The 23,387-nt window shown below is 36.7% G+C and overlaps 9 protein-coding genes and 1 long non-coding RNA gene across 16 annotated transcripts in view; 5 read left to right on the forward strand and 5 right to left on the reverse strand.

The window, feature by feature from the left end:
• Positions 1 to 633: 633 nt before the first annotated feature.
• LOC123317569 (DNA polymerase subunit gamma-2, mitochondrial) lies at positions 634 to 2,074 on the reverse strand. Its single transcript, XM_044904159.1, has 5 exons — positions 1,622 to 2,074; positions 1,395 to 1,571; positions 1,149 to 1,335; positions 850 to 1,076; positions 634 to 773 (listed from the first exon to the last, which is right to left on the reverse strand). The coding sequence occupies exons 1-5, from the start codon at positions 2,072 to 2,074 to the stop codon at positions 714 to 716; spliced, it is 1,104 nt and encodes a 367-aa protein (XP_044760094.1). The 3' UTR covers positions 634 to 713.
• Positions 2,075 to 2,076: 2 nt separating this feature from the next.
• Positions 2,077 to 2,631, reverse strand: LOC123317574 (glutamyl-tRNA(Gln) amidotransferase subunit C, mitochondrial). The gene is made up of 2 exons (XM_044904166.1): positions 2,294 to 2,631; positions 2,077 to 2,233 (listed from the first exon to the last, which is right to left on the reverse strand). Exons 1-2 carry the CDS (start codon positions 2,611 to 2,613, stop codon positions 2,077 to 2,079), a joined length of 477 nt encoding a protein of 158 aa, XP_044760101.1. The 5' UTR covers positions 2,614 to 2,631.
• Positions 2,632 to 2,682: 51 nt separating this feature from the next.
• Positions 2,683 to 3,740, forward strand: LOC123317572 (NFU1 iron-sulfur cluster scaffold homolog, mitochondrial-like). Its single transcript, XM_044904163.1, has 4 exons — positions 2,683 to 2,817; positions 2,877 to 3,244; positions 3,297 to 3,383; positions 3,442 to 3,740. The coding sequence occupies exons 1-4, from the start codon at positions 2,741 to 2,743 to the stop codon at positions 3,684 to 3,686; spliced, it is 777 nt and encodes a 258-aa protein (XP_044760098.1). The 5' UTR covers positions 2,683 to 2,740; the 3' UTR covers positions 3,687 to 3,740.
• Positions 3,741 to 3,988: 248 nt separating this feature from the next.
• LOC123317571 (lipid droplet-associated hydrolase-like) lies at positions 3,989 to 5,275 on the reverse strand. Its single transcript, XM_044904161.1, has 2 exons — positions 4,898 to 5,275; positions 3,989 to 4,840 (listed from the first exon to the last, which is right to left on the reverse strand). Exons 1-2 carry the CDS (start codon positions 5,183 to 5,185, stop codon positions 4,232 to 4,234), a joined length of 897 nt encoding a protein of 298 aa, XP_044760096.1. The 5' UTR covers positions 5,186 to 5,275; the 3' UTR covers positions 3,989 to 4,231.
• Positions 5,193 to 5,567, forward strand: LOC123317576. Its single transcript, XR_006538184.1, has 2 exons — positions 5,193 to 5,334; positions 5,420 to 5,567. It is a non-coding gene; the product is annotated as an uncharacterized LOC123317576 (long non-coding RNA).
• On the reverse strand, positions 5,440 to 6,990 carry LOC123317570 (lipid droplet-associated hydrolase-like). The gene is made up of 2 exons (XM_044904160.1): positions 6,278 to 6,990; positions 5,440 to 6,224 (listed from the first exon to the last, which is right to left on the reverse strand). The coding sequence occupies exons 1-2, from the start codon at positions 6,560 to 6,562 to the stop codon at positions 5,610 to 5,612; spliced, it is 900 nt and encodes a 299-aa protein (XP_044760095.1). The 5' UTR covers positions 6,563 to 6,990; the 3' UTR covers positions 5,440 to 5,609.
• A 192-nt stretch (positions 6,991 to 7,182) lies between these two features.
• On the reverse strand, positions 7,183 to 7,756 carry LOC123317575. Its single transcript, XM_044904167.1, has 2 exons — positions 7,625 to 7,756; positions 7,183 to 7,574 (listed from the first exon to the last, which is right to left on the reverse strand). Exons 1-2 carry the CDS (start codon positions 7,696 to 7,698, stop codon positions 7,220 to 7,222), a joined length of 429 nt encoding a protein of 142 aa, XP_044760102.1. The 5' UTR covers positions 7,699 to 7,756; the 3' UTR covers positions 7,183 to 7,219.
• LOC123317573 (superoxide dismutase [Mn], mitochondrial) lies at positions 7,745 to 9,334 on the forward strand. 2 transcript variants are annotated; one of them, XM_044904164.1, is made up of 5 exons: positions 8,109 to 8,285; positions 8,321 to 8,401; positions 8,482 to 8,658; positions 8,712 to 8,941; positions 8,997 to 9,334. In XM_044904164.1, exons 2-5 carry the CDS (start codon positions 8,364 to 8,366, stop codon positions 9,194 to 9,196), a joined length of 645 nt encoding a protein of 214 aa, XP_044760099.1. In that variant the 5' UTR covers positions 8,109 to 8,285; positions 8,321 to 8,363; the 3' UTR covers positions 9,197 to 9,334. The 2 variants fall into 2 exon arrangements, with proteins under 2 accessions (XP_044760100.1, XP_044760099.1); XM_044904165.1 differs by lacking the exons at positions 8,109 to 8,285; positions 8,321 to 8,401 and adding an exon at positions 7,745 to 7,875.
• A 263-nt stretch (positions 9,335 to 9,597) lies between these two features.
• LOC123317567 (protein CLEC16A homolog) lies at positions 9,598 to 13,799 on the forward strand. 3 transcript variants are annotated; one of them, XM_044904156.1, is made up of 10 exons: positions 9,598 to 10,006; positions 10,060 to 10,199; positions 10,252 to 10,400; positions 10,496 to 10,725; positions 10,784 to 11,490; positions 11,738 to 12,071; positions 12,126 to 12,252; positions 12,311 to 12,461; positions 12,715 to 13,028; positions 13,082 to 13,799. In XM_044904156.1, the coding sequence occupies exons 1-10, from the start codon at positions 9,804 to 9,806 to the stop codon at positions 13,712 to 13,714; spliced, it is 2,988 nt and encodes a 995-aa protein (XP_044760091.1). In that variant the 5' UTR covers positions 9,598 to 9,803; the 3' UTR covers positions 13,715 to 13,799. The 3 variants fall into 3 exon arrangements, with proteins under 3 accessions (XP_044760091.1, XP_044760092.1, XP_044760093.1); XM_044904157.1 differs by having other exon boundaries at positions 12,311 to 12,458; XM_044904158.1 differs by having other exon boundaries at positions 9,599 to 10,006; positions 12,311 to 12,449.
• Positions 13,800 to 16,591: 2,792 nt separating this feature from the next.
• The window catches only part of LOC123317911 (myosin heavy chain, non-muscle-like), a 29,424-nt gene continuing 22,628 nt past the window's right edge, over positions 16,592 to 23,387 (forward strand). For 3 of the 4 annotated variants that reach the window (XM_044904533.1, XM_044904534.1, XM_044904535.1), the window contains exon 1: positions 16,592 to 17,227. In XM_044904533.1, coding sequence (XP_044760468.1) covers positions 16,877 to 17,227 — 351 coding nt within the window. In that variant the 5' untranslated portion in view covers positions 16,592 to 16,876. The remainder of the gene's footprint in view (positions 17,228 to 23,387) is intronic. The other variant, XM_044904532.1, reaches the window with a different exon arrangement.

The following is a 23,387-nucleotide window of genomic DNA, read 5'->3' on the forward strand; positions in this document are numbered from 1 at the left end:
TTGCCTGAACAATTCATATTATGAGAGACAGTCTGACATGGACCCAGCGTGCAACTATTTTTTGTGGAGGAATTACAAAGGAATAGGATATGAGACGACCCACAGGTAGAAAATAAACGTGAATCGAATCAGATACAATTCGAAAATGATTTCAGGGTCTTGTTCTTGCAAATATTAAAAATATGGAAACCCTTCGAGAAAGTTTCCGAAAAACTTATCAATTTCCTATGTAAATTTATTTACCAACAGGCCAAGGCAACTGAAGGAAAGTATTTTTTCTTCGATCTTTTCCTTGAACAAGGTGAGATATACAGTGGGTGCTTTCGAGGGGCCAGTATTTTTTCAACAGAAAAAAGTCATATTTTCAGTATTTCTATGCGGTGTGGAAGGCTACAGAGAATTCTTGAACACTAGATGGTTGAAAATAATACTGGAAAATCAACTGGAAGATGGCTGTTTTCCAACCTTCAGTAGAGAAACGAAATTCAACTCTTCTTTAGTTTACGACGAACAATGTTCCGATCATGCAACTGGTTTGGCATCCGCAACATTGGCATTACACTTACATTTCAAGTACAACTAAAATAGGTGAACTCAAATAAAAGAATTCCCTTTAATCGTTCACAAAGAATTGAAAAACACTTCGCATTGTTTACGAAAAAATATCTGAAATAACATATTTCATTAAAGAATAGATATAAATTTCACTCAACTCAAAAATTCTTATAGATCTTTTCGATGTATCTCACTAGCTCTGCAACATGTACTTGCTCCTGAAAAATGTTTATAAATCAGGGATCGAAGTAATTCCTATAAAATATTTTCAAAGCTAATGAACACATATCGAACCTTCAAGGTTGTATCACGGCTGCGCAACCAAGCGATTCCATCTTTCAATGTAGCTTCGTTCAGGTGAACATTGAATGGGATGCCCAATTCGTCATATTGCTTATACTGAGCGTCCAATGTTTTCCTAGCGTTAGAAGGAAGAAGCAAGGTTGTGATATAATTATTTCTCAACAATTTTGTCAGATACAGAGCCAGGCCTTGAAGTTCTTTAAATAATTCTGTATTCGCTAAAAATATGAAACTAATATTAATGAACTATCCACTGAATTTGGAATTTTCATAATGAATATTTCACCTACATGAAGAGGGCAGGGAAAAACTGATTTTGAACGGAGCAATCTTCCTATGAAACCTGAGTAAAGGTCTTTTTTCACCTTGAAAGACTGGTTCTTCATAGGCATCACACAAAGAGTTAAGGAAAAGGTTCGATAGGCTGGTTTCACACTGTATATATACAGCTGGTACTTCTTTCCTTCCATCTCTAATCTGTGGAATTTGAAAACCATAAAAACAAATTACCAAGGGAATCATAAAACTGAACCTACCAGTGAATCAGCATGACTCAACCCAGGATACCTGTTTGAATACGACTTTATAGATTCAAGTAATTGATTTCCCCAAGGATATTTAGCATAAATATTCACCGAGCTATAAGATGCATCAAGAGTGGTTTCTCCATTCTGGATGTCACCTAAGGTATATCGCCCTGGCGAAGCTGAAATCTACACACTCTTATTCTTTGTGATTGAAAGTAATAAATATTATATCCAACCTTTCGCCACCAGATTTTTCTCTGTCTCTGTATTTGATGAAACGATTGGTTTGCCGTGGTAGGAGGCAAAAAAATTGTATACAATAACCTAGAATCATTCATGAAGTAATCAGAGAAACTGGAAGATAACTCACTTGAATCAGTTCCGATTAACAAAGAATTTTCTTTATTGCGTGATTTATTAACAAATGATTTCAACTCTATGATCCCAAATGGCATTACATTCATCATTAATTTCTTAGCCTGAATATAAGTATCCTTGAAATCACCTTTATTATAAAAAACTGGAATTTCTTTACTATTCAAAAAATTGTCAAACCATTCCCTTTTCAAATTCTCTTCTAAAAGAGCACCTGGCAACCCTACTTCTATTTGAATCTCATTAGGAAGCGAATTCTCAGTTAACTTGAGAAAACCATTCTTCACACAAAAGTCTATTATTTTACGAAACATTTTCAATTAGATTTAGTTTTTTCAAACAATTCTTCTGGTTCTATCGGAACATTTCCAGGAGGCACTACAAAATAATCTTCTTCAGTTAATTTTGCATTTTGCAGAATCTCCTCTTTAGAGTAATCTTTTAGTACAATATCTTCTCTTAAAGCCAACGGCCTGAAATCAAATTCAGTTACACAAATCAACCAAATGGAGATGACTGTCTCTTTCATATACCTGTCTTCAAGAACAGTGACTAGGGGTTCCACGCCTTCAGTATCCACAGAATGAATAACAGAAGCAAAATTCACTGCGTTTTCAATTAGTTTCAAACTTTTTTCATTAGCACAGTCTACCAAAGATAACCTTTCCAAAAGATTCACAGTCTCTCGGTCAATTTTAACTGGGTCTTGAGGTTTATTATTCCAAATTTTATTGGTCTGGACTCGTACGATTGGTTTGAAACACTTCTTTGAAGATTTTCTTACTGTTCCATTGAGAATTATTGAATGTTTCGTGTAAGAAGAAATCAAAGAAACTCTTGCAATGAGGCTCATTATTATTTATTTTCTGATTTTTTTATATAAATTCACAGAGAAACAATACAAACCACTGAAATATTCTAGGTTTTTTAGGTTAGAAACACTTTTTGACTGTCATAACAAAAAAGGATTTATAAAACAGATGATAAAAATGTGGAGAAATTTGTTGAATATTCGATTGCTTAACCCCGAAAGGCCCGAAATGTCTTCTTTAACAAGGTAGATTAATCCCACAATAGAAGTTTCAAATTTCCACTGAAGTTTTTTCATGTCTTCAGGAATATCATGCCTGGATTGATGAAACGATTTATTTCAACTACTTCCAAATTGAACATGTTCATACAAACACAAGAAACGCCTAACCCCAACAGCCTTAAGTTTTTACCAGGAGTCAAAGTTCTGGAAAATGGTCAGACGATAGATTTTCCTAACGGGCAAGCTGCCTACTGTTCTCCTCTTGGTAAAGTGTTGTTTAGAATTGATGGAGTTAAGAGTGTATTTTTGGGTCCAGATTTTATAACGGTTACAAAAGCAGATGATGAGGTCGAATGGAGACTTTTAAAACCAGAAATATTTGCCACTATAATGGATTTTTTTGTTAGTGGCTTACCAGTCTTAAAAGATGCCCAACCCAACTCTGATACTCGTAAGATTATGTCACGTCAGTAAAGTTTAGAGCCTGTAAGTACGTTTTCCAGAAATCAATGAGGATGATAATGAAATTGTCCAAATGATCAAAGAATTATTGGATACTCGAATTCGTCCAACCGTGCAAGAAGATGGAGGTATTATTCCGGATACTATACAGAATATTTATTTATTACATATATTGATAATTTCAAGGTGACATACTCTTCATGGGGTATGATAACGGTGTTGTGAAGTTGAAAATGCAGGGGGCCTGTACCAGTTGCCCTAGTTCTATTGTTACCCTCAAAAATGGAGTTCAGAACATGTTACAGTTCTATATTCCTGAGGTTGTCAGTGTGGAACAAGTTAAAGATCAAGTTGATGAAATAGCAGAAAAAGAATTTGTGAAGACGGAAAAAAAATTACAAACCAGAAATCCTGACAGTCAAACGAGCTAGAGTAAGTGTATATCTTATAGTTTGTTAAAAAAAAATAAATGTTAATGTGGAATATTTTGAATTTTCATTAAGAAGTTTGCCTAGATTATTCATCAAGGGAGTAACAAGCTTTTGGTATATTCGATTTACCTAATGTATGACATGACATCACAATTGTTGGATTCAGTGAAACGTTCGAAATAGAACCTCAAAATTTCCATATCACATGAAAATTTGTTTTAACAAAAGTCAGCAGTAGAGGAATACTGTTTAACACACTATATTGTCCCTCAATTTTTTCATTGAAAACACTGGAAAAAGGATAAATTCATGAATTTATATATATATTTATATATACCAGACTGCATTCACACAATAAATCTTATTTTACAAGCCAGTCACAAACCTCGTCACCATCAAAATATATTATATATATAGATAACAATTTTATTGTGCCATATTAATGATTACAGTCAAGTACAACAGCCAAGTTTGTATTTTAATAAAAAAGCTACTCTGTGATTTTAATTTTGATAGATAGAGAAATTTGAGTTTGTAGACATTGTTCAGTAGTATCTTTGTTTTTCTTCGGAGATCCACTTGCTAACCTTTTCTGCTAATTCTAAACTGGTATCGAAATAGAAAGCGTGTTTATAATTAGAAATCTCAACCTTCAATTTTGGTATATCTCTTTTGAGGTCTTCAGCACAATTAGTCGGCAACCAGCCATCCTCTTTTTCATAGATCATCCTTATTTTGTCTATATTCTTCTTGATGATGGCATCATCTCTCTTTCTTATATCTGATAGTTCGTGGGAAGCGACGTAAAGTACCTGCTTCAATACCGCTGGATTACAAGAGGATAAAATGAAGGGGATATCCTTTTCTGCTACTTTTGCAGCTCTCATTAGGTTAACCGAAATTATTTCAGGGAGGATGTACAAGAGCCAGGCGAAAAATATCAGAATGGGTTCGAATTTTTCGAATTTTTTCATGTTCTTCCCCTTTTGCCCTTCATTCAATCTTTCAATCAAGGGAAATAGCAAACAGACCTTCAACACCCTTCTCTCAATATCGGGATCTTTAAGGAGCTCCAGTGCAGTATGGCAACCTATGGAATGGCCTACCAAGTATACTCTAGCTGTGCTTGGGATATACTTCTTGAAGAAAGCAATCTAAAAAGTGAGAATATGTTTGAGTTTGAGTGAAAAAATGATGATAAAGATTCTCACCTTCTGATTTGTCTGTTCCTTCAGTCCAAGTATCTTTTTGGGTGCTCCTTCCCCTGGTTGAATGTCATGACCTGAGTTTGCCACAATCCACACCGGACATTGATACTTTGTATGTAAAATTCTCATGAAAAGTCTATAGAAACCTGTGCTTCCATTATTGGCAGGGAGCAAAAGGATGATCTCCTCATTCTCTTTCTTTTCTGGGGGATCCGTAATCCATCTCCCAAAAGTGGTGACTAAGGTAGGCACATTGTTGATGTTAACGAAACCCTCTTGCATTTTAGCCATGGCGAAAAAACTGAATAAGGCTTGGGACAGATCAAATTCTCTGTTCGAAGGTGAATGAAAAAGGATTCTGCTTATCACAGCACTGCTATCACTATTTGCGAATCATTTTGGCCTTTGACACTCATGATTCTGATAAAATTAACGAGGAGGTAAGGATCACACATGAGAAAAAAGCAATTAAATTCCCAAATCAGTGTGAATTGATTACAATGAATAATTTGTCATGAATTTCAGGAATGTACAGAAGGACATCATTTAAATTTCTAAATTTTATTCAGTTTGAAATGGATAACTCGAAACAGATTAATTTACTCAAAATTATTCTGGAAACAAACCAACACCAATAAAGATACTAATTACAACATATGAAAAAAATAAAATATCAAGTGTTAAAATTTCCAATGTACCTATTACATCACATGATTCAATTCTTATCATCAGTAATCCATTTACTGACAACTTCGGCCACATCCTGGTTTTCGTTAAAAATAAAAGCATGATTGAACCTTGATGTTCTTGCCTGTATATCTGGAAAATCTTTTTTTATTTTTGTATAAAACTCAGGTAAACACCATCCGTCAGTTTCACTATATAAAATATGAACTCTGTGACTGTTCTTTTTCAAATTTTCGTCGTCTCTTTCTTTCACTTGCTCCAATTCTTCAAAAGCAAGGGAAAACACCTGTCGTAGCACATTAGCATTTATGAGGTAGTATATTGTTTCTCTATGAGAAAAGGGCATATCTGTTAAGAACATGTATATGCTCAATAAACTCAACGAGATGGTTCTTGGTAAGATTGAAAAAAACCAGGATAGGAAATACACAATTCGTAATATTGGCCTCACAAATCTATACAGAAACCTGCCATTTGGAGTTTGAATCATTCCCTCGATTGTGGGAAACAATAAATACGTTTTAAATATCCTTTTTTCAATATCAGGCTCCTTCAATAACTCTAATGTCATATAACTTCCAATTGAATGGCCAATCACATGAAGTTCTGAATCTTCAGGTACGTATTCTTTTATGAAGGAATACTGAAACAAAATGAAATCTTCACAATTTCGAAATTACTAATGATATTACTCACTTTTTGTTCTATTTGCTGTCTTAATCCTATGAGACCAGGAAACTCTGTGTTAATACTTTTTTGCCTGTATTCTTCATGTCCACTGTACCCTATGGCCCAGACGGGACATTCATGCTTCCGATGTAAAATCTCCATAAAATTTTTGTAGAATCCAGTTATACCAGGGTTGCCTGGTATGATTAATATGAGTTTTTCCCTTTGTTTTTTCGGCTTTTCTGTTATCCATCTTCCAAACGTTGTAACTTTGGTAGGAATATTATTTATTTTAACAAAACCTTCCTGCATGTTAAACTTATATTTATTTGCTTCAAGTGTTTGTTCAAAGTGCAGCAATACTCAATTAGGAAACTGATTAAATGTTCTACAGATTACTTAGTCGATTTTTTTGTACATATCGGGCCTTGAGGTCGAATACAACAAACCTAACACTTCGCTCAATTAAATGCTCGGATATTAATGTTTAAGGTATTTGAATACTCAAGGTTCAATAGTCTTCCTCAAACGTTGGCATAAAGCAAAATGATGTTCCTATCAAAAATTGATTGCATTGTTGATTCATACATATTTTGGTCAAGGATAATAAAATTAAAGCGGTTCTTTTTTTCCTGTCTCTCCAACTTATATTTTCGAGTCCATTCTGAAGTATGAAATGAACCATAGACAGGATCGTTTGACCCGGAACCCTAAATACACATACCACCCAAGGAAAAATGATAGTAAGCCGCAGAAAACTTTTAGCAAAGATTAAATTTAATTTTAATTTGCTTTTAGTAACAGGCAGAGACAGTTGTCTCAGATAACAGGTAGAGAGTTAAGCCAAAATGCCATCTAATACATAAATTAGATCGAAGCAAAAAAGGGTGGAATAGTCCTATTAGGATATATTATATATAAAAAGAGTGCACACTCCACATATATCAACTTTTATTTCATTACAAAAAACTAAAATAAATAGGACGCCTGCTGTTTCGTCAAAAATATTCTGGGAAGAGGTACCCAGACACATTTTTGTCGATCTTGAAGTAAAAATGACGTTGGAGTATGAGAATCTTTGACCTTATCCATACAAACAACCATCCCTGTTTTTACTGAGCAATTTTCCACGTAACTAACTTCCATTTCCTTCAGAATATCTGGATCATATATTATTCCATTAGATGGAATTTCGGTTTCGATGTCTTGACGTAAAAAATAAACCTTGAAGCCATTTTTTATGACAGATGATTTCCCGAGAATCAAACAAGGGTAAAAATTTCCGTTTCCCGTGATTGCGAAGATAAATTTGGATTTGATATCCCTGAAAAAAATTTATTCTTACGGGTGGGACACTATGTTCGTCATACGTACGACAATTTTATACAATTTGTTCGTTCGTCACATTTTGAACAAGAAGTAACCAACGATTCCTTAAAGTTTTCCATCAAAATTTTTTCCAACTGAAATTTTTATGACACTAATGATGAAAGAGAGGAGGCTATTGCCAGATTTTTATTTTTACAAAAAAAAGTACTTGACATTGAAAGAATATTGGAGGAAATTAAAATATTTTAGTATTATAGTGAAGTTCCTATAATGAATATAGCTAAACATTTGGCCAGGTGAGCAAAATTGGAGATACGTGATAAAAAAACCACAAGTGGATAGACTCGCAACTTTATCTTAAGTATCAAAGATATGTTAGGTAGTAGGTTTCCAACCAGATTTTTTTTTTTGATAATTAGATAATTATATTACAATATGAGGATGGGGAAAAACTGAGAAACTTGGCAACTCCCTGAAGATGTTCCTTCATAAAGAGTAAAGAGAAATTATAATTGAATGTTATATTTTCTGGTAATCTGAAAGAGTGCAAAATAATCTGGGCCAAATTCAGTAGGAAAATTTATTTTACCCACGTATATTAAATATATTGATAATTATATTCCAGTTGGCAACAGCGCCGCGATCTAAAATCAACTCTACTGGCAAACAGTAAACACGTACATTTTCCATTGGGTTTTCCTAAAAAATACTAAGCAAAGATTATAGAGTCTATAATCTTTGATACTAAGTACAATTCCAAAACCGGTGATAGGGTCTCTTGAACATGTTTTCTTTAACTCGTACTATCACAGCTTCTGTAAGGTAGGTTTTTATCCAACTGATGCTTCAAAAAACTTGTTCAGATATCAAAATTTTAAATACGCTTGTGTTCCTTGATTCAGAAATGCAAGATCCAAGTTCACTCTGCCTGAAATGCCATATAATTATAAGGCTTTGGAACCTATAATAAGTGGAGAAATAATGGAAATTCACCACACAAAGCATCATCAAGCTTACATAACCAATTATAATGCTGCAGAAGAAAAACTGAAAGCGGCAGTTGAAAAAGGAGATGCGAGGTGATTTTCACTTCCTTTCAACCAATTTTTATTTTAAAACAGTAACCTTTTAGTGCCATCATTGCTCTACAAGGTGCCTTGAGATTTAACGGGGGAGGACATATAAATCATTCTATTTTCTGGAATAACCTAACCCCAGATTCTACTAAACCAAGTGCAGAATTGAATTCAGCGATAGAAGCTAGTTTTGGGAGTTTTGAGAAGATGGTTCAACAGCTCAGTACTGTTTCTGTAGGGGTACAAGGGTCAGGATGGGGTTGGCTAGGATATGATAAAAATGAAGGTTGCCTTTCAAAACTTGAGTTGAAATATTTTATTCAAATGTGAATATTTTGTAGGAAAGATAAAAGCAGTTGCCTGCGCTAATCAAGATCCCCTTGAAGCAACCACAGGATTAATTCCCTTGCTTGGCATCGATGTTTGGGAACACGCATACTATTTGCAGTATAGAAATGTAAGGGCAGATTATGTTAAATCAATTTTTGATGTGGTTAATTGGACCGATGTGTCTGAAAGGCTGAGCAAAGCTAAAAAGTAAATGTAGTGGAAATACATTGCTTGTAAATATTATCTTTATCCCCTTGTTATGCTCTATTATATAGATAAACTTCCTGAATGCATCTAGAAAACATTAATTGCCTTATACCTAATGAATGGATCGAATTTATATAATGAATTTCTGAAAACAGTGTATGTTTATTTGAAGCTTTGAATGAGGGGAATTTGGAATTTATTATTTTTCCAACAAAGCTCTTGAAATCACAGAATACATGCTCAAAATACAGTAAAGCACAGTAAGATAAAGATTAACTCTTCTTTGGCACAGACACGCTGTCTCCGGTTCAAATGAACTACATTAGTTTTATGTTTTATCTACCCTCCTGACTCCATAATTAGTTCATAAATACCGTAGTTAAAACGAGTTTCTTTCAAGGTGGGGTTATCAAAAATTTTTCGAAGTGACATAATAATAATCTAAATTGACATTTTTACAAAAATAAGAACAAATAACGAACGATAACAATGTGAATAATAGTTCAGTGATGATGTGGCCACTAATTTAAAATACATTAAAGCCTTCCGTATTTGAAAACAAAAGCTTCTTCTAATGTTATCACTCAAAACGTAATGAAAGAAAGTACAACATGTTTCGTAGCAGAAGTTGGTTTGGAGGAGGCTGGGGACGCCCAAAAAATCTCCACTCACTTGAACACCTGAAATACTTGTACAATGTACTCTCTAAGAATCAAACAGTATCCGAACACAACAGAGGACTCTTGGTTGAGACTCTAAGATCAATAGCTGAAATTTTGATTTGGGGTGATCAGAATGACTCTTCAGTGTTCGAGTAAGTACAAATAATTGTTTGTGAGGAACATACTTATTCATCTTGAGTTTCAGCTTCTTCCTTGAGAAGAATATGCTATCTTTTTTCCTTCGAATAATGAGACAAAGGAGCGGTGGTTCTAGTTTTGTATGTGTTCAATTACTACAAACCTTGAATATTCTCTTTGAGAATATAAGAAATGAAACATCACTATGTGGGTACATGAATATAAGGCACTTAAATTTGTGATAACAAATATGTTTCAGATTATTTATTGTCAAACAATCATGTGAATTCAATAATTGTTCATAAGTTCGATTTTTCTGATGAGGAAGTGATGGCTTACTATATATCGTTTCTCAAGACACTTAGCCTGAAATTGAATGCCCATACTATCCATTTTTTCTACAATGAAGTGAGTCATATATATATATATATACACAATTGATAAAGCTTCACAAAGAGGCACTGTTTAAATTATTACTAATTTGGGTTTTTTCCCAATTTTAGCACACTAATGATTTTCCCCTTTACACTGAAGCTATTAAATTTTTTAATCATCCTGAATCTATGGTAAGAATTGCAGTACGAACATTAACATTGAATGTCTACAAAGTGGAAGATGCTAGCATGCTTGCTTTTATACGAGACAGAACTGCAGCACCCTATTTTTCAAATATAGTCTGGTTTATTGGCAAGCATATTCAAGAATTGGATTATTGTGTCAGAAATGATGCTGAGTAAGAGAATTTAACATTTAAAAATTATACAGTTGATTCTAGAAGAATTTTTTTTTAGTCATCAGTCTCAGAATAGGCTTTCTGATCTTGTTGCAGAACATTTAGATCATCTTCATTATTTGAATGACATTTTGTGCCTCAACATTACAGATTTAAATCAGGTTTTAACTGACCATCTACTCCACAAATTACTTATTCCATTGTATATATTTTCCCTTACTAAAAGACCAACACCGTTGAATGATATCATGACAGCAAACATGAACAGATTGCTGTACAAAAGAACATTCACATCAGACAGCACTTCAAGTCCTCATCATGAGAATTCCTCTAATGGTGGGAAGATATCATGTGTTGTGGCCCTGTTTTTGCTATCTCAGGTATTTTTGATACTTTCCCATGCACCGCTCGTTCAAACCTTAGCTTGGATCATCTTGAAGACTGACAGACTTAGCTATGAGCAAGGCGTGGATAAATTGTTGGAAAGTTACAACAATGAGCTCAAAAGAAAACAGGCTGAAGAGTGTATGGAAAGTGAAAAGTCAACGAGAACAAGTTCGAAAGATGGTTCTAATGAGGATTTACTGGAGGAGCCTAGAAATGTTACGGATGAGGAGAAAGAGAGGCTTGCATCTACTTCAGAAAATTCTAGCGAGGAGGAAAAACCATTTTTGGAGTCTGTTTTAATGTCATTGGATTGTACAGAGAATGATTATACTACTTTATTTTCGTTGTGTCTGTTCTATGCTATAGCAAATAATAAAGGTAAAGTTTTGCATACTACCTTCAAGAATTATTGAAATTTCAAGCAGCTGTTGAAAATCTGAATTATGTTCAATAACCGACTCGCTGAAGATATTCTGAACTTTTTTCTGCTTGTTTATTTTATTCCTATGATGAAACTACCGAAATTAAGCAGCTTCTGGACTTTCAAAGCCTACTTTGATGATGTCAGTAATTCTTGAAGAGACTGTAATATCAAGTCTTCATCCTTCAAAGCATTCATTTTAAGGTATTACATCCGATATTGCTGAACAAATATTGAAACCTAAAAAAACTCTAGTCACTAAAACATCCAACAAGGAAATCAAATACAGTTATAATGTGCAACTTGTTGATAAAATTCTACATGTAGTTATGCTAGCTTGTCAACCAGCATGCAGAGTGAGGTTAGTGACACTGGAATTGGCTCTAAAGTTTCTGTCACAGCTAGTAATGTGCGATGGTAAAAGTATATTAATGGAGTCTCATAAGTTAACAATAGATGCAGCAAAGAGCCAGAGCACTGCGTCATTGAGAAATTTTTATAAAAGCGAAGAGATTTTTTTAGATATGTTTGAACACGAGTAAGTAAAATAAATTTTCCCAGTTTTTATCTAAGAATGTTATTGTCATTTTAGATACTGTGATATGCAGAAGGGTTCTTTAAATGTTGAATGGTTATGCATGGATAGTGCAATATTGCTTCCGCCAACCGGTACTCCGATGACTGGCATCGATTTCACAAAACGATTGCCTTGCGGTGAAGTAAGTGACTTATTACGACGTATTTGAAGACAAGCATCGTTTTCTTGTTTTTTTTTAGGTTGAAAGAGCAAGAAGAGCGATAAGGGTATTTTTCTTGATCAGGGATATGGTGTTAACCTTGAACGGAGAAGTTGAAACGCAACTTCCTCTGACAAATCCGCAGAGCTGTGTTCAAATTGACCAAGCCTTGGACCTGAGTATATCTCGTTGTGTGTCATATTTGCATGAAATGAACAATCACTAGAATTTTTTTCCGATAAGTTTGTTCTGTAGTTTTACTCGGTATCTCGTTAGTGGACATTCAAGAGGAACGTTTTTACCCTCACTAAGCTAGTGATTGTTCTTTGTATATTTGTATATTTCTTTGGGAGATTCAAACTCCTACTATTACATTTTTATTTATTGAGATATTCGAATTTTTTTTTGAGATATTTCATTGCCTTACACTCTTCATTATTTCAGATAATTCTGATCTGATTGGTTGTACAGTTATCTACAAAGAGGGAAACAAAATGCGAAGGTTCTTAGTGATCGATATTCTCCAACTTATACTGGTGGAACCAGACACTAAGAGGTTAGGATGGGGCGTGGCCAAACTGGTGGGTTTCCTGCAGGATATTGAGGTATCTGGAGACAAGGACGATTCTAGATGTTTACATATCACAATTCACAGACCATTATCTGGTACTGCGACAAACAGAATTCCATTACTGAGTGCAAAGTTCGTCTTTGACGATAACATTCGTTGCATGGCGGCGAAGCAAAGGTTAACAAAGGTGCGTATGAACTGAAAATGCAGCAAAACATTATCGAAAACAATTTTTGGTAGGGTCGAATCAAAGCTCGTCAGAAAAAAATGCAACACATTGCGAGACTTCTGGAAATACCAGGCCAGTCGGGCCCCCCTAGCCCCGCTTTCATCGGAGCCTGTGGGGTGGGGTACACCAGTAGGCAAATGGGCAGAAACCGCGAGCGACCTCTCTTCAATAGGTGCCCCGGAATCGCCGCCCCAAAAAGGGAAAGCTCCCCAGGCATAGCCCATAGAGCGGACGCAGAAGCGAGAAAAATCAAGTGTACAGTGGAGAGTCCCAGGGTACCTAGGCTGAGGAACGAGAGTCCCAACGCCAAAAGGGACGTCAGATCGAGAGATTCATCGTCGTCGAGCAGGACTAGGTCGAGGGACAGCTCGCCGAGGATGCCTAGACCTAGATCAGAGGAAATACCGCTAGAGTTAATCAAGAAAGCTCCGAGTTCTGTGATTGATATGGCGCCAAAAATTAGTATACTGCCAAGACCTCAGACCCCAAAAGTGGAATGTGATAGGACTGCGCCAGAGGTTATAAGGTGCCTCGGAGATAAGGATAGTGGGGTTAGTTCAATTTCCGAAGTATCAGAAGAAACTTCTTTTATTGCCGAAGAAGCCGATGTGGAGAATGAAAAAAGTTTTGTTGAAACTGTTTAACAATCTTATATTTATTATCTTTTGGTACAGCAGCTCGTTTTGTTATGTAATTTAGTTTCTTTTACTAAATATAATTTTAAAAATATCTGTTAATATTATTCATAATCCAATGATTTTCCTTGAAAACTGCATTTATTATGGTTGAAAACATTTAATTCATAGAATATTCTGCACTATGCATGTCAAAAATTGAGAAAGTGGGAAAAAAAGAAGAGATAATTTGCGAATATTTGTCATAGAAATATCTGTCATTCTTTCAAAATTTCTGAGCATAGATAAACTTTCCGAGTCCTTTTTGGCAAATTGTCATTTCCATAATTAATGATGGATCCGCCAATAAATGTTAGTGTATCAAAATTAAAAGAATTATTGGAAAAGAAACAGAGGCAGGAAAGCACTCCAAGAGTAACGAGGCATGTAGTCGGAAAATGCAAGAAAAATAAAAAGTTGAAAAACGCAGGCAAGATTCCCTTGCCTGTCCTGGGTGAACCAGATGAGTAAGTGAGTAAAAACAGATTTTTCATAGTTATAAGCATCTTTTTCTGAATATTCAAAGAAATAGCGAGCTAACAGGATTTAAATTCGATAACTTATAGTTGCTAAGTACAGATTCCAAGAGTTGTGCAAAGATTGATTAAAATGGTATCACAATAATCAAAAAAATATCGTTTGCATTGGAATCGACTATGGAGCAACCCTAATTCCTATTCCTAATATTAAAGATGTGCGAATGATCCCATCGATTATATGAAGTCTGATTCATAAGCACGCTTCCCTCAACTGAATAATATCTATCTGACAAAGAACCATGTAAGAAAAGTGACCCCAATTTTTATTATCTGGAAGCGCCGAAGGCATGTTCTGCGTCATTTTTATCGGTTGCGGCGCCACCGATATACTCCCAAATTTGTCTCTCCGACGATTGCGTCCTTAAAATATGGAGCCTTCTCTCCAATCAAAAAACTGGGACTAGGACAATGAATAATCGATTCGAGATCATTTTGTAAATACGCCATATGTTCAAACGATTTTGTACATGGCAATGTTGCGGAACAGGCACGTAATTTTATACCGTATATGGAGAAGCGAGCGCGAGTGATTGCCTCGCTAATTTTATAATCCGTTTACGCCATTCTCATCATACTGAGTCACGACTGTTGGAAGTTGGTTTTTATCAGCTGGTTCCCAGAATTCGGCTTTTGAGGGCTTTATTTACTCGATAAGCAATGGTTTTCATCGTTTTCAGGTTGGCAAACCTGAAAGTTTCGATGATTCGGGTTTGGGGATGTTTTGAAAATTTCACAGATACTCAAGCAATTCAAACCAAAAAACAATATCGCTGGGATTTTTATTACAAGGATAGCGAAAGTACTCGGGAAATATTTCAAAGATATTGTTTCGATATCTGAAGTAATAATACTAGAAAAGAATATTATTCATTTGAAAACGTAAGTTATCAATTATTTATATGGTACGTCTAGGTACTTCCGAGCAAGAATTAACATCATAATTTTGAGTTACGCTTGGTTCGTTTAGAGTTGCATATAGCAATTGCTTCTAATTGTCGAATGCAATTAACCAAGAAAGATGTTAAGAAAATGATATGTTCTTACGAATGATATCTATCGAAGATTACATGATATAACCTTGATTTTAATTACATTCCAATATTATGTATGTATGAAAAATCGTTACAGAAAAAATGGATGGAATTGAGTACTTCTGGGAGTATCGAATGGAAAAGAAATAAAAATAATTCTGCAGTCAGGACATCTTCGAATTAAACTTCCTTCATTAGATCAGAATCATTTCGCTTCATAGTAGTGAATACAAATTCTGTGTTCAACAAACGAGAAAATTCGATGTACCTATTCGGAACAAAGAGGAGATAGGTAAATACCTGTTTCCGATAAAAAAAAGTATTCAGAGTTCTCGAATAGAACTTTAATAAAGCCATCCTTCTCCCGGAATCTCATTAGTTAACAATTTTTCATTATTCATCCAGAAATTCGTTGTTTCCCTACAATTTGCATGCATGGATTCATAGATTTATCATGCTATTTTGTATATCTCTATGCTCTGTATCGAAGATCTGCATTTTCTTACCATAGAGATGGATTATAATCCATCTCCGAAGAGTTAAACCTTGATTATTGCATACCTACCGCAATTTCCTCTCCAACCAGGATGTTCCATGACATCATCCCACAAAAAATTCATCGCCCGTTAAGAAATCTGAACCGCGCGCGCTCCTGCCGAATTTTGAATTCGCGAACGGGGCCGAAGCGTTCCGTGTGTTTTCGTGCGTTGCCTATCGACGAGGGGTTCATTTCCATGTCCATGGAAATTCCAAGGAAGAAAGATATAATCGGAGGTTTTTCGCAACAGGTTGTCGTTTCACCGGGAGGTTAGGGTCGTCGTATGTCTGGATGTACGTAGGCCTACCGGTAAAACAGCATGCCGCGTTGCCGAGTCTTTTCAAATTTCATCAGAATACACACTTTTTCGTTGGCGGTTCAACAGATAGGTAGTTGAATCGTTCAGAAAACTCAACTGTCATAGTCAGATTGTCTATAAAGTTCAAAATTATCAATTTGATAAGGAACAGAAAGAATTATTCTAAAGAGATGAAAAATTATTTCAAGAATTTCGAAAACTCGGTATACATTTTTCATGCAGAAAGAAGATCTATTCCTTCAAACTCAAGGGCCCACCAAGCGGAATTTTCCTACCTATTTTCATTCAGACCAAATCTTATCGCATTTCATTTTTTCCCTAGTTGACAGAGTATTGGCAACGTCGACGATTTTGTGGCGGTATAACGATGATCGAACGCTCGGGCCTTTACGAGGGGTCTCGTCGGTTCGCTTCGGGCGTGGTCGACCGGCTGTTGTGTTGTAGTAGATTCCATTTCACTCAGTGGCTACTTGTCATTTTATTCATTTAACGTTCATTTCCAGGACACTTTGTGACTATATACTCGAACATAAAATAACCGGAACGCAGATAGATAGTTCAATTTACAGTTAACAATATCTTTGGGGAAAACTCGTGAGCGGAAAGATTTTCTATGTGCGAAACGTATATTTTTTGTGATCCGAAAGTATCATAAAACAGTGCGGCTTTTTTGTTTGTGAACGGAGTAAACTTCGCGTTCTTTTCATGGCCGACGTGGATAGGGATCGTTATGATCCCGAGCTCAAATATCTTTTTGTGGACAGGAACAATTTCAACGATCCAGCTTCCCAGGCAGAATGGACCCAGAAGAGGTTGGTATGGGTGCCCCACGATACGCAGGGCTTTGTGGCCGCCAGTGTCAAGGGAGAAAGAGGCGACGAGGTCGAAGTAGAGCTTCAGGAGACAGGAAAACGAGTATTCGTAGCCAAGGACGATATCCAGAAGATGAACCCTCCGAAATTCGACAAAGTCGAGGATATGGCCGAGTTGACTTGTCTGAATGAAGCCTGTGTGCTCCATAACCTCAAAGACAGGTACTACTCGGGACTCATCTATGTAAGTTTCCCTCATTTCCCCCCTTATTCTTGGCAATTTCGATATCTTCTAGTTTTCATACAAAAACTTTGAAAACAATGAAGAAGTTTGCGTGCAATGAATCAACCTTTCGTCATGAATTTTTTGTGTTTACAACACATCCCGTCTCTTACTAGATATTCTGAAAGAACACATTTTATCCCCAATTTTCCAAATCTGAATCAATATTCAAAGCCAGGAGCTCCCAAGGAGACCAAGAGATCTCGATTTTTCCTCTATCTCAAAATTTACGATTACATTCTATGATATCGTAAAGATATAATCTAAATCCCAATGAATGAATCATGTTACCAGGAAAAAAAGCAATTCCATGGAATATAGTTAAAGGAATATCTGAAAATGTTCAGAAAAAAACTTTTCTTCAGTTGACATACAAGAATAAAGAGAAAATCTGATGATTATCCCGAAGTTGTGATCGTCAATGGCAATCGCGTCTCTATGAAGGTGCAAAGATCATCGATTCTTATCAAACTCAAATTCACCTGAAATTTAGATCGGGCTGAGCAAGCAGTTGCCGAGTGGGATTTTTTTGATGACGCATCCTTTATGGAAGAAAGGTATGCATTCCTCACGTTGAACGTCCGTCTCAATTCAACAATTCAACTGGAATTTGTTTTCCGAAACAGCGATAGTCATCGACGATGCCACCTTTTCGATCATAAAAATCATTCAATATGAACATGCCAAAAGCGTATTTTCTGAGCTTTGTCTAGTATTGATAGATAAGCTTTGGGAAATATGGGCATTCGGAAAAGAAAAAGATTAAAAGTTTCCTCGCATGTCTTTTATGATGAATTCTTGACCGGACTGTTTAGTGTTTACCAACACTTGAATCATTCAGATATCCGTTAATGACAGTGAACAGGTTTACTCAGACTATCTCAGACAGCTCTTATCTCCTTTCTGTCTAAATGGAAAAACCTTTATGCTGAATAGATTTTCCTTAGGAATACAAGGAAAAATCGGTATACGTTGCTCGATTCAGCTGACCGAGACCTTTTGATGAGTGTAGAAATGATGGAAATCTGTTGTAACATTTCAATATTTGAGTTTAATCTAGGACCTTGGTGAAATGTTTTTAGCAAATTTTGGACGTACTGGTCTGCTCCCATTATTATCAAAGCAGAGTAAACATTATCTGTGCTACTGACTACATTCCATAGACAATATTTGTTCGATGGTTTGAAGACAAACATCTGTGATATTGTCATAGAGGTAATGCCCCCACAAAGACATAGAGACTCTATGTCTCTATGTCTTTGTGCCCCCAGCTCAGAATCTATGGATGATGTAACATTTCTATGGTCATGCTTGCATGATTTCGCAGGGGTGGGTAGATAAACCTTCGATAGTTCCAGAAGCAGGAAGACGATTCTAGCTTTTCTCTGCTTGTATACCTATCTACACGGGTGTATTGTTTTTGGAGACCGAGGCGACTACTTGCTACTTGCACGGGATACATTGAATGGCGTTATAGAATTTGACGTGTGCCCCCAGGAATGCGGTCTCGAGATCGTCGTGTTTCTCAGGGTCAATGCCATATCCCCGCCCCCGCCCGTACGGCAATGTCGTCTTGTGTCTTCAGCTCATCCGTCGCATTTCTGCGTAAGAAAACACAGAAAACGGAGGCTCTGGAGAGACGCCTGTCGCGAATTATCCATGAAAATAACTCCTGCGTCTATGATCTGTGACTCTCGTTCGGTGGACCTCCTCAGGAGGTCGATATTCTCGATTATTTCAGTTCATGGACAAATCGATGTTCAGACATCGGTAAACAGCGATTATTTGAGCATAGATTATCTGGAGATGAAGGTCCGAATGGCACATACTATTCATATGTAATATTTGATGAGATGAGTATGATCATGATAGGTTTGAATGGTGAGGTGGGTTGAACGATAAACGTTTCAATGTTTGCAAATATCTAAAAACAAACCTAAAATATGTCACCGATGCTATCCTTAGTTACACACACGTCGTGAGTCTCTAGCCATAGAATTTTTTAAAGAATAAGGTTTTCACTGACAGTTTCGGCTGTTTCAAACAATCTCTTCCTCTGTATTACCCCATGTCGAAGGAGGAATGAGTCAGATTATGTCGCCGGCTTCAGGAATTGTTTATTTAGTCGAACGGCTCGCACGCAACTCAATAACGTCATGCCGTAGAAATTTCAACCGATTTCTCCGAATCTGACTAATCGGGTAGCGGACGCAATTCTCTGGTCTTGATATGGGATTAACTTCCTCTTTTCCTGAAAAGAGTTCGCTTCGGACGCATTTTACCTTTCCGTTGTCACTGCATTTGTGGATATGATAATTGAACAGAATTTCCGATATTATGTTACTGTCTCAATTTTAATAAAGACCGAGCAATAAAGCCGCCTAGTTAGGACATTCCTTATATCGGATGACGATTTGGATTTTTGTTCGCCTCCCCTGATTGATTCTCGCTTTATTGAGGCCAACGACCCCCGGCCGGCTGGATGTGAATTCTTCCCAACCCCCGACTAGCTTCAGTCTATTAACCTAACCTACCCACATCACCCAATTTGCTAACTATTCAGCAAAACTCGGGACACCGCCCGTCTGGCTCGTGTCTGAAGGGCTGAGGAAGGGGTTGAAATATTTATATACTGACGCCAGTTGATCGACCGCAGTTTGATGCAGGATTGTACTTGAACTATGGACATAGAAAATCTCTGCATCTTGACTGGAACTCCTGAATCAGAGAGTAACATAATATGTGGTGGAATCATAGACACAAGCGTAGACATCTTTATGTCTATGGGTGAAGTCGTTATATTTTTTGTGATCTATTGCAACCATAGATTTGATCATTAATTATTTTCCGTGATCAAAGGTCCCTAGTATGGCTATTTTTTTTATTTCGCTGTTAACCGACGGATAGTCTCGTTTAGAGTAGATTGAGAAAGTCTCGTTTGGAATGCAAGATGAGGGTATACTTGTCGGATTGTCTACTTCCTCATGCATAATTCCGTGAATTATTGTGTGATAAGAATGTTTGTCGCATATATTTATTATATTTGCTGTTGAAAACCAGGTGGAATCGTCGGTTCCGCTATTAGTCACTATTAATTATTCAACAGGTAGTTGGCTCTGTTTTACACACTGGCACATTATACTCACGATATACATACGTCCATTTTTCTAATTAACGCTGTTTCGAGTCTGAGTTCAATGATTCCTTGCATTCCATCCATTCGCCGCAATAATTTTTTTCTCTCATTTTGGGGAATTTCCCACATGGGTTGTTTATTTTCAGTGGTTCCCTTGTGGTCCTGTCATAGCGTCAGATAGAACAATTTCTAGAACCATTAAAAATGCAAGCAAAGCTTCATGAGTAGAATTTGACGTGAGCTGTCAAAATAGTTGTCTCTTTCTGGACTTCTGATTGGCCACGTCCCATCATTACCCCCGCCTTTTGGACGTGCTGGAAAAAGAAGGGTATTGGCCGCATTGTCTCTTTCTGTACAAGGGTAAATTTCGAGGGGGTGTTGCTCAGTCCATTATTTGTGTCCTTGGTTTTGACATATTGGTTCGACAGTAATGGATTGGACGGTTGAACCTAGAGGCGGGGGTGGTAAGCTTTATAAACATCAGCAACACCCGTTATTGTGTTACTCTGTAACCTGTTGTGTTCTCAAAAGCCCCAGATTTTAACTGGCATTTAACGATGTAACTGTTAACGCCCAATTCTGGATATTCTACCACAGACTTTCAGACATTGAAAATTTTCGATGAACAAACGTCATTGTGACAATATTTATATGGGATTTTTCTCCATTACTTAATCATTTTCTGTGATTAATGCAAAGGAGGAAGAAGAAAGATCTGAAAATATTTTAAAATTCATTCTGCGGCTTATGAAACAATGTTTTTGAAGACCCTCGAAGATTGAATAGTGTAATGGTCAGTACGTAGTCCGCATAGACATAGAGTCTGTGGTAGTACGTGACATATGACATCTTTGAGATGACACATGATCACAGAACCGGGACACTGTCATATCATCAGATTTATCCTGTTGCAGGTTTACTTGAAGTGAAATCGTTTCTCAAGCGATTCATTATTATTCATCTCGCGAACTTTTCTCGTTCAAACATACCCCGCTCGCTGCTGAATACATATTTGCCGAAATGAGTCATAACGGAACGGAGTCCTTGAAATACCTAATTCACCCAAAGCCGCGGTTTATTTAAAGTGATCTTTTCTTCGAAATGTGTTTGTGTATATATGTATATACTGCTGCCATAGACGCTCCGGTCTCCGTATTTTTTTTTATCTTCGCAGTGCGTTCCTTTTGTTGCCTTATCGGCAGGATGTGGATACGCTGTTTATGCAATGAATGAGCATATTTCTTGATACAGTTGAGACATCGGCGAACGAAAGGTTGAGGATAGGTTGAAAATTGTCGATGTGTGGAAATTGCTGGAAATTTCATACATTGGTTCCAAAAATTCTATGTGCCAGCTCAAAATTGAAGAAAAGAAGTTCAGCCATCATCTATGACTATACGTCTGTGGTACAAATCGAAAATCCCAACCTTATTCGATTCTATGATTACACCGAACATTCTACAATGCCATAGAATGATAAAAATCTTCCAATCATCGCACCTCGAGTTCGGAGACGGGGATCTGAAATTCAAATGTCAACATGCCATATTGGGCATAGTTACCATATGTTCGCCGTATCTAGCATTGGATCGGGGGAAAAAAAAAGTTCGATCGATTAAAATTGGCTCGTAATGCCAATTACCCGCATGGTAGAAAGCCGTCCGTTGACATATCATTCCCATTTATGGAATATTTGTGTCGACTGGGTTACATCACAGCGAGAAGATGTTTCGCTCGACGTGGATAACGTTTTTTGGTTGATTAACTGAATCCGATCTTCTCTTTCTTAAACAAACCCCTTATCGAAGAAAGGTTCGAATGTGCGTTCAGCATTAGTGCTACGTACTCTGTCTCAAATGGGAGGTTATGTTCATTGACATTCGAAGTCTAATTAAAAATAATCTGTGAATTTTGGCTGAATGCAATTGTTCAAAAGACTCACTGATGTGTAATGTCAGATTTAGCCAATATTCCTTGCAAAGTACACACATCAAAAAGTGGCTGAAGGGACCTTGTCACTAAATTTTCTACACATATCGCAATCTTATCGTACCTCTAATAACACTTATCCATCGACGATAATGATCGTCTTCGAATTAATTACGATATTATTATGGCTTTCCTTTGGCATTTGAACGTTTGTGGTCCTTGGACAAAGCTTCTCTTTGTTGGCCGAAGAGTTCAAGTTCGACACTAAAATAGATCGATGACTTCATGTGGGAAACAGATCTGGTTACGTCGAATACGACTAAGATCTTCATTTCGATCACCTGGAACTCTGTGTAGGATTGATGGGTCGTTCCACTAATGACTAATTATTGCGTTTCGATCGATACAGACGTTTTTTCTATTCGAAATTGCGATAATACACTTTTTCGATACGTTTAGTTTCCATTCTTCTATATGTATCTCATTTGTTAGGGGGAACCCCGGCGAACATCGAAAAAAATTGTGATGCCAACCAGCCAGTTGGCATCTATCATAGAAAGCGATGGCTGATCTCATAGAATGAGGTGTACTGTTTTTGGCCTCGGTATTTATGAATCTGGCCATCTTTCTGCGGCGTTTTCAACAGATGGTAACTCGGATTTCACTCGCGTTGGGCAACGATGCCGCCATATTGGCTACCATTATCTCACGTCAATTTGGCCGTTTTTAGCGCGCGTTATGCGTTGCAACGAGAAAGGTGTGCATTTAGACGCGGCGACCGAACGTGGTCATTCGCAGTTGTTGTTGTTATTGTTGACCCAAATCTCGTCCGATTTCTTGCATGGCAATGCGTCGCTAATTGACGTTTATTGGATTTTGATTGCCGCACAGATCTATGGTCGGCGCTTTTGCCGCACGATGAAAAGTCGAACGTCTGATCCCACATTTGATTGTTTGTAAGGGACCATTCGAATCTATGAGGAAAGTTTCTTCGATATTCTCAAAAATTGAGGTTCGACGTAGTTGAAAACTTTGCTCCAAAAATAATGTTTTAAG

The sequence above is a fragment of the Coccinella septempunctata genome, chromosome 7, assembly GCF_907165205.1.
Source record: "Coccinella septempunctata chromosome 7, icCocSept1.1, whole genome shotgun sequence".
Lineage (NCBI taxonomy): Eukaryota > Metazoa > Arthropoda > Insecta > Coleoptera > Coccinellidae > Coccinella > Coccinella septempunctata.

Bases quoted from the DNA above. Each gene is read 5' to 3' on its own strand.
- LOC123317569 (XM_044904159.1), bottom strand. From the start codon at position 2,074: ATGTTTCGTAAAATAATAGACTTTTGTGTGAAGAATGGTTTTCTCAAG. The intron at 1,572-1,621 runs GTTGGATATAAT...AAGAGTGTGTAG, and splicing joins GAAAAATCTGGTGGCGAAAG to ATTTCAGCTTCGCCAGGGCG. The intron at 1,077-1,148 runs GTAGGTGAAATA...TCATATTTTTAG, and splicing joins TTTTTCCCTGCCCTCTTCAT to CGAATACAGAATTATTTAAA.
- LOC123317574 (XM_044904166.1), bottom strand. From the start codon at position 2,613: ATGAGCCTCATTGCAAGAGTTTCTTTGATTTCTTCTTACACGAAACAT. The intron at 2,234-2,293 runs GTATATGAAAGA...ATTTGATTTCAG, and splicing joins GTCACTGTTCTTGAAGACAG to GCCGTTGGCTTTAAGAGAAG.
- LOC123317572 (XM_044904163.1), top strand. From the start codon at position 2,741: ATGATAAAAATGTGGAGAAATTTGTTGAATATTCGATTGCTTAACCCC. The intron at 3,245-3,296 runs GTAAGATTATGT...TACGTTTTCCAG, and splicing joins CCAACCCAACTCTGATACTC to AAATCAATGAGGATGATAAT. The intron at 3,384-3,441 runs GTATTATTCCGG...GATAATTTCAAG, and splicing joins AACCGTGCAAGAAGATGGAG to GTGACATACTCTTCATGGGG.
- LOC123317571 (XM_044904161.1), bottom strand. From the start codon at position 5,185: ATGGCTAAAATGCAAGAGGGTTTCGTTAACATCAACAATGTGCCTACC. The intron at 4,841-4,897 runs GTGAGAATCTTT...CTCACTTTTTAG, and splicing joins AGGAACAGACAAATCAGAAG to ATTGCTTTCTTCAAGAAGTA.
- LOC123317570 (XM_044904160.1), bottom strand. From the start codon at position 6,562: ATGCAGGAAGGTTTTGTTAAAATAAATAATATTCCTACCAAAGTTACA. The intron at 6,225-6,277 runs GTGAGTAATATC...ATTTTGTTTCAG, and splicing joins GACAGCAAATAGAACAAAAA to TATTCCTTCATAAAAGAATA.
- LOC123317575 (XM_044904167.1), bottom strand. From the start codon at position 7,698: ATGGAAAACTTTAAGGAATCGTTGGTTACTTCTTGTTCAAAATGTGAC. The intron at 7,575-7,624 runs GTACGTATGACG...AATTTTTTTCAG, and splicing joins ACAAATTGTATAAAATTGTC to GGATATCAAATCCAAATTTA.
- LOC123317573 (XM_044904164.1), top strand. From the start codon at position 8,364: ATGTTTTCTTTAACTCGTACTATCACAGCTTCTGTAAG. The intron at 8,402-8,481 runs GTAGGTTTTTAT...TCCTTGATTCAG, and splicing joins ACTATCACAGCTTCTGTAAG to AAATGCAAGATCCAAGTTCA. The intron at 8,659-8,711 runs GTGATTTTCACT...GTAACCTTTTAG, and splicing joins GTTGAAAAAGGAGATGCGAG to TGCCATCATTGCTCTACAAG.
- LOC123317567 (XM_044904156.1), top strand. From the start codon at position 9,804: ATGTTTCGTAGCAGAAGTTGGTTTGGAGGAGGCTGGGGACGCCCAAAA. The intron at 10,007-10,059 runs GTAAGTACAAAT...CTTGAGTTTCAG, and splicing joins AATGACTCTTCAGTGTTCGA to CTTCTTCCTTGAGAAGAATA. The intron at 12,253-12,310 runs GTAAGTGACTTA...GTTTTTTTTTAG, and splicing joins AACGATTGCCTTGCGGTGAA to GTTGAAAGAGCAAGAAGAGC.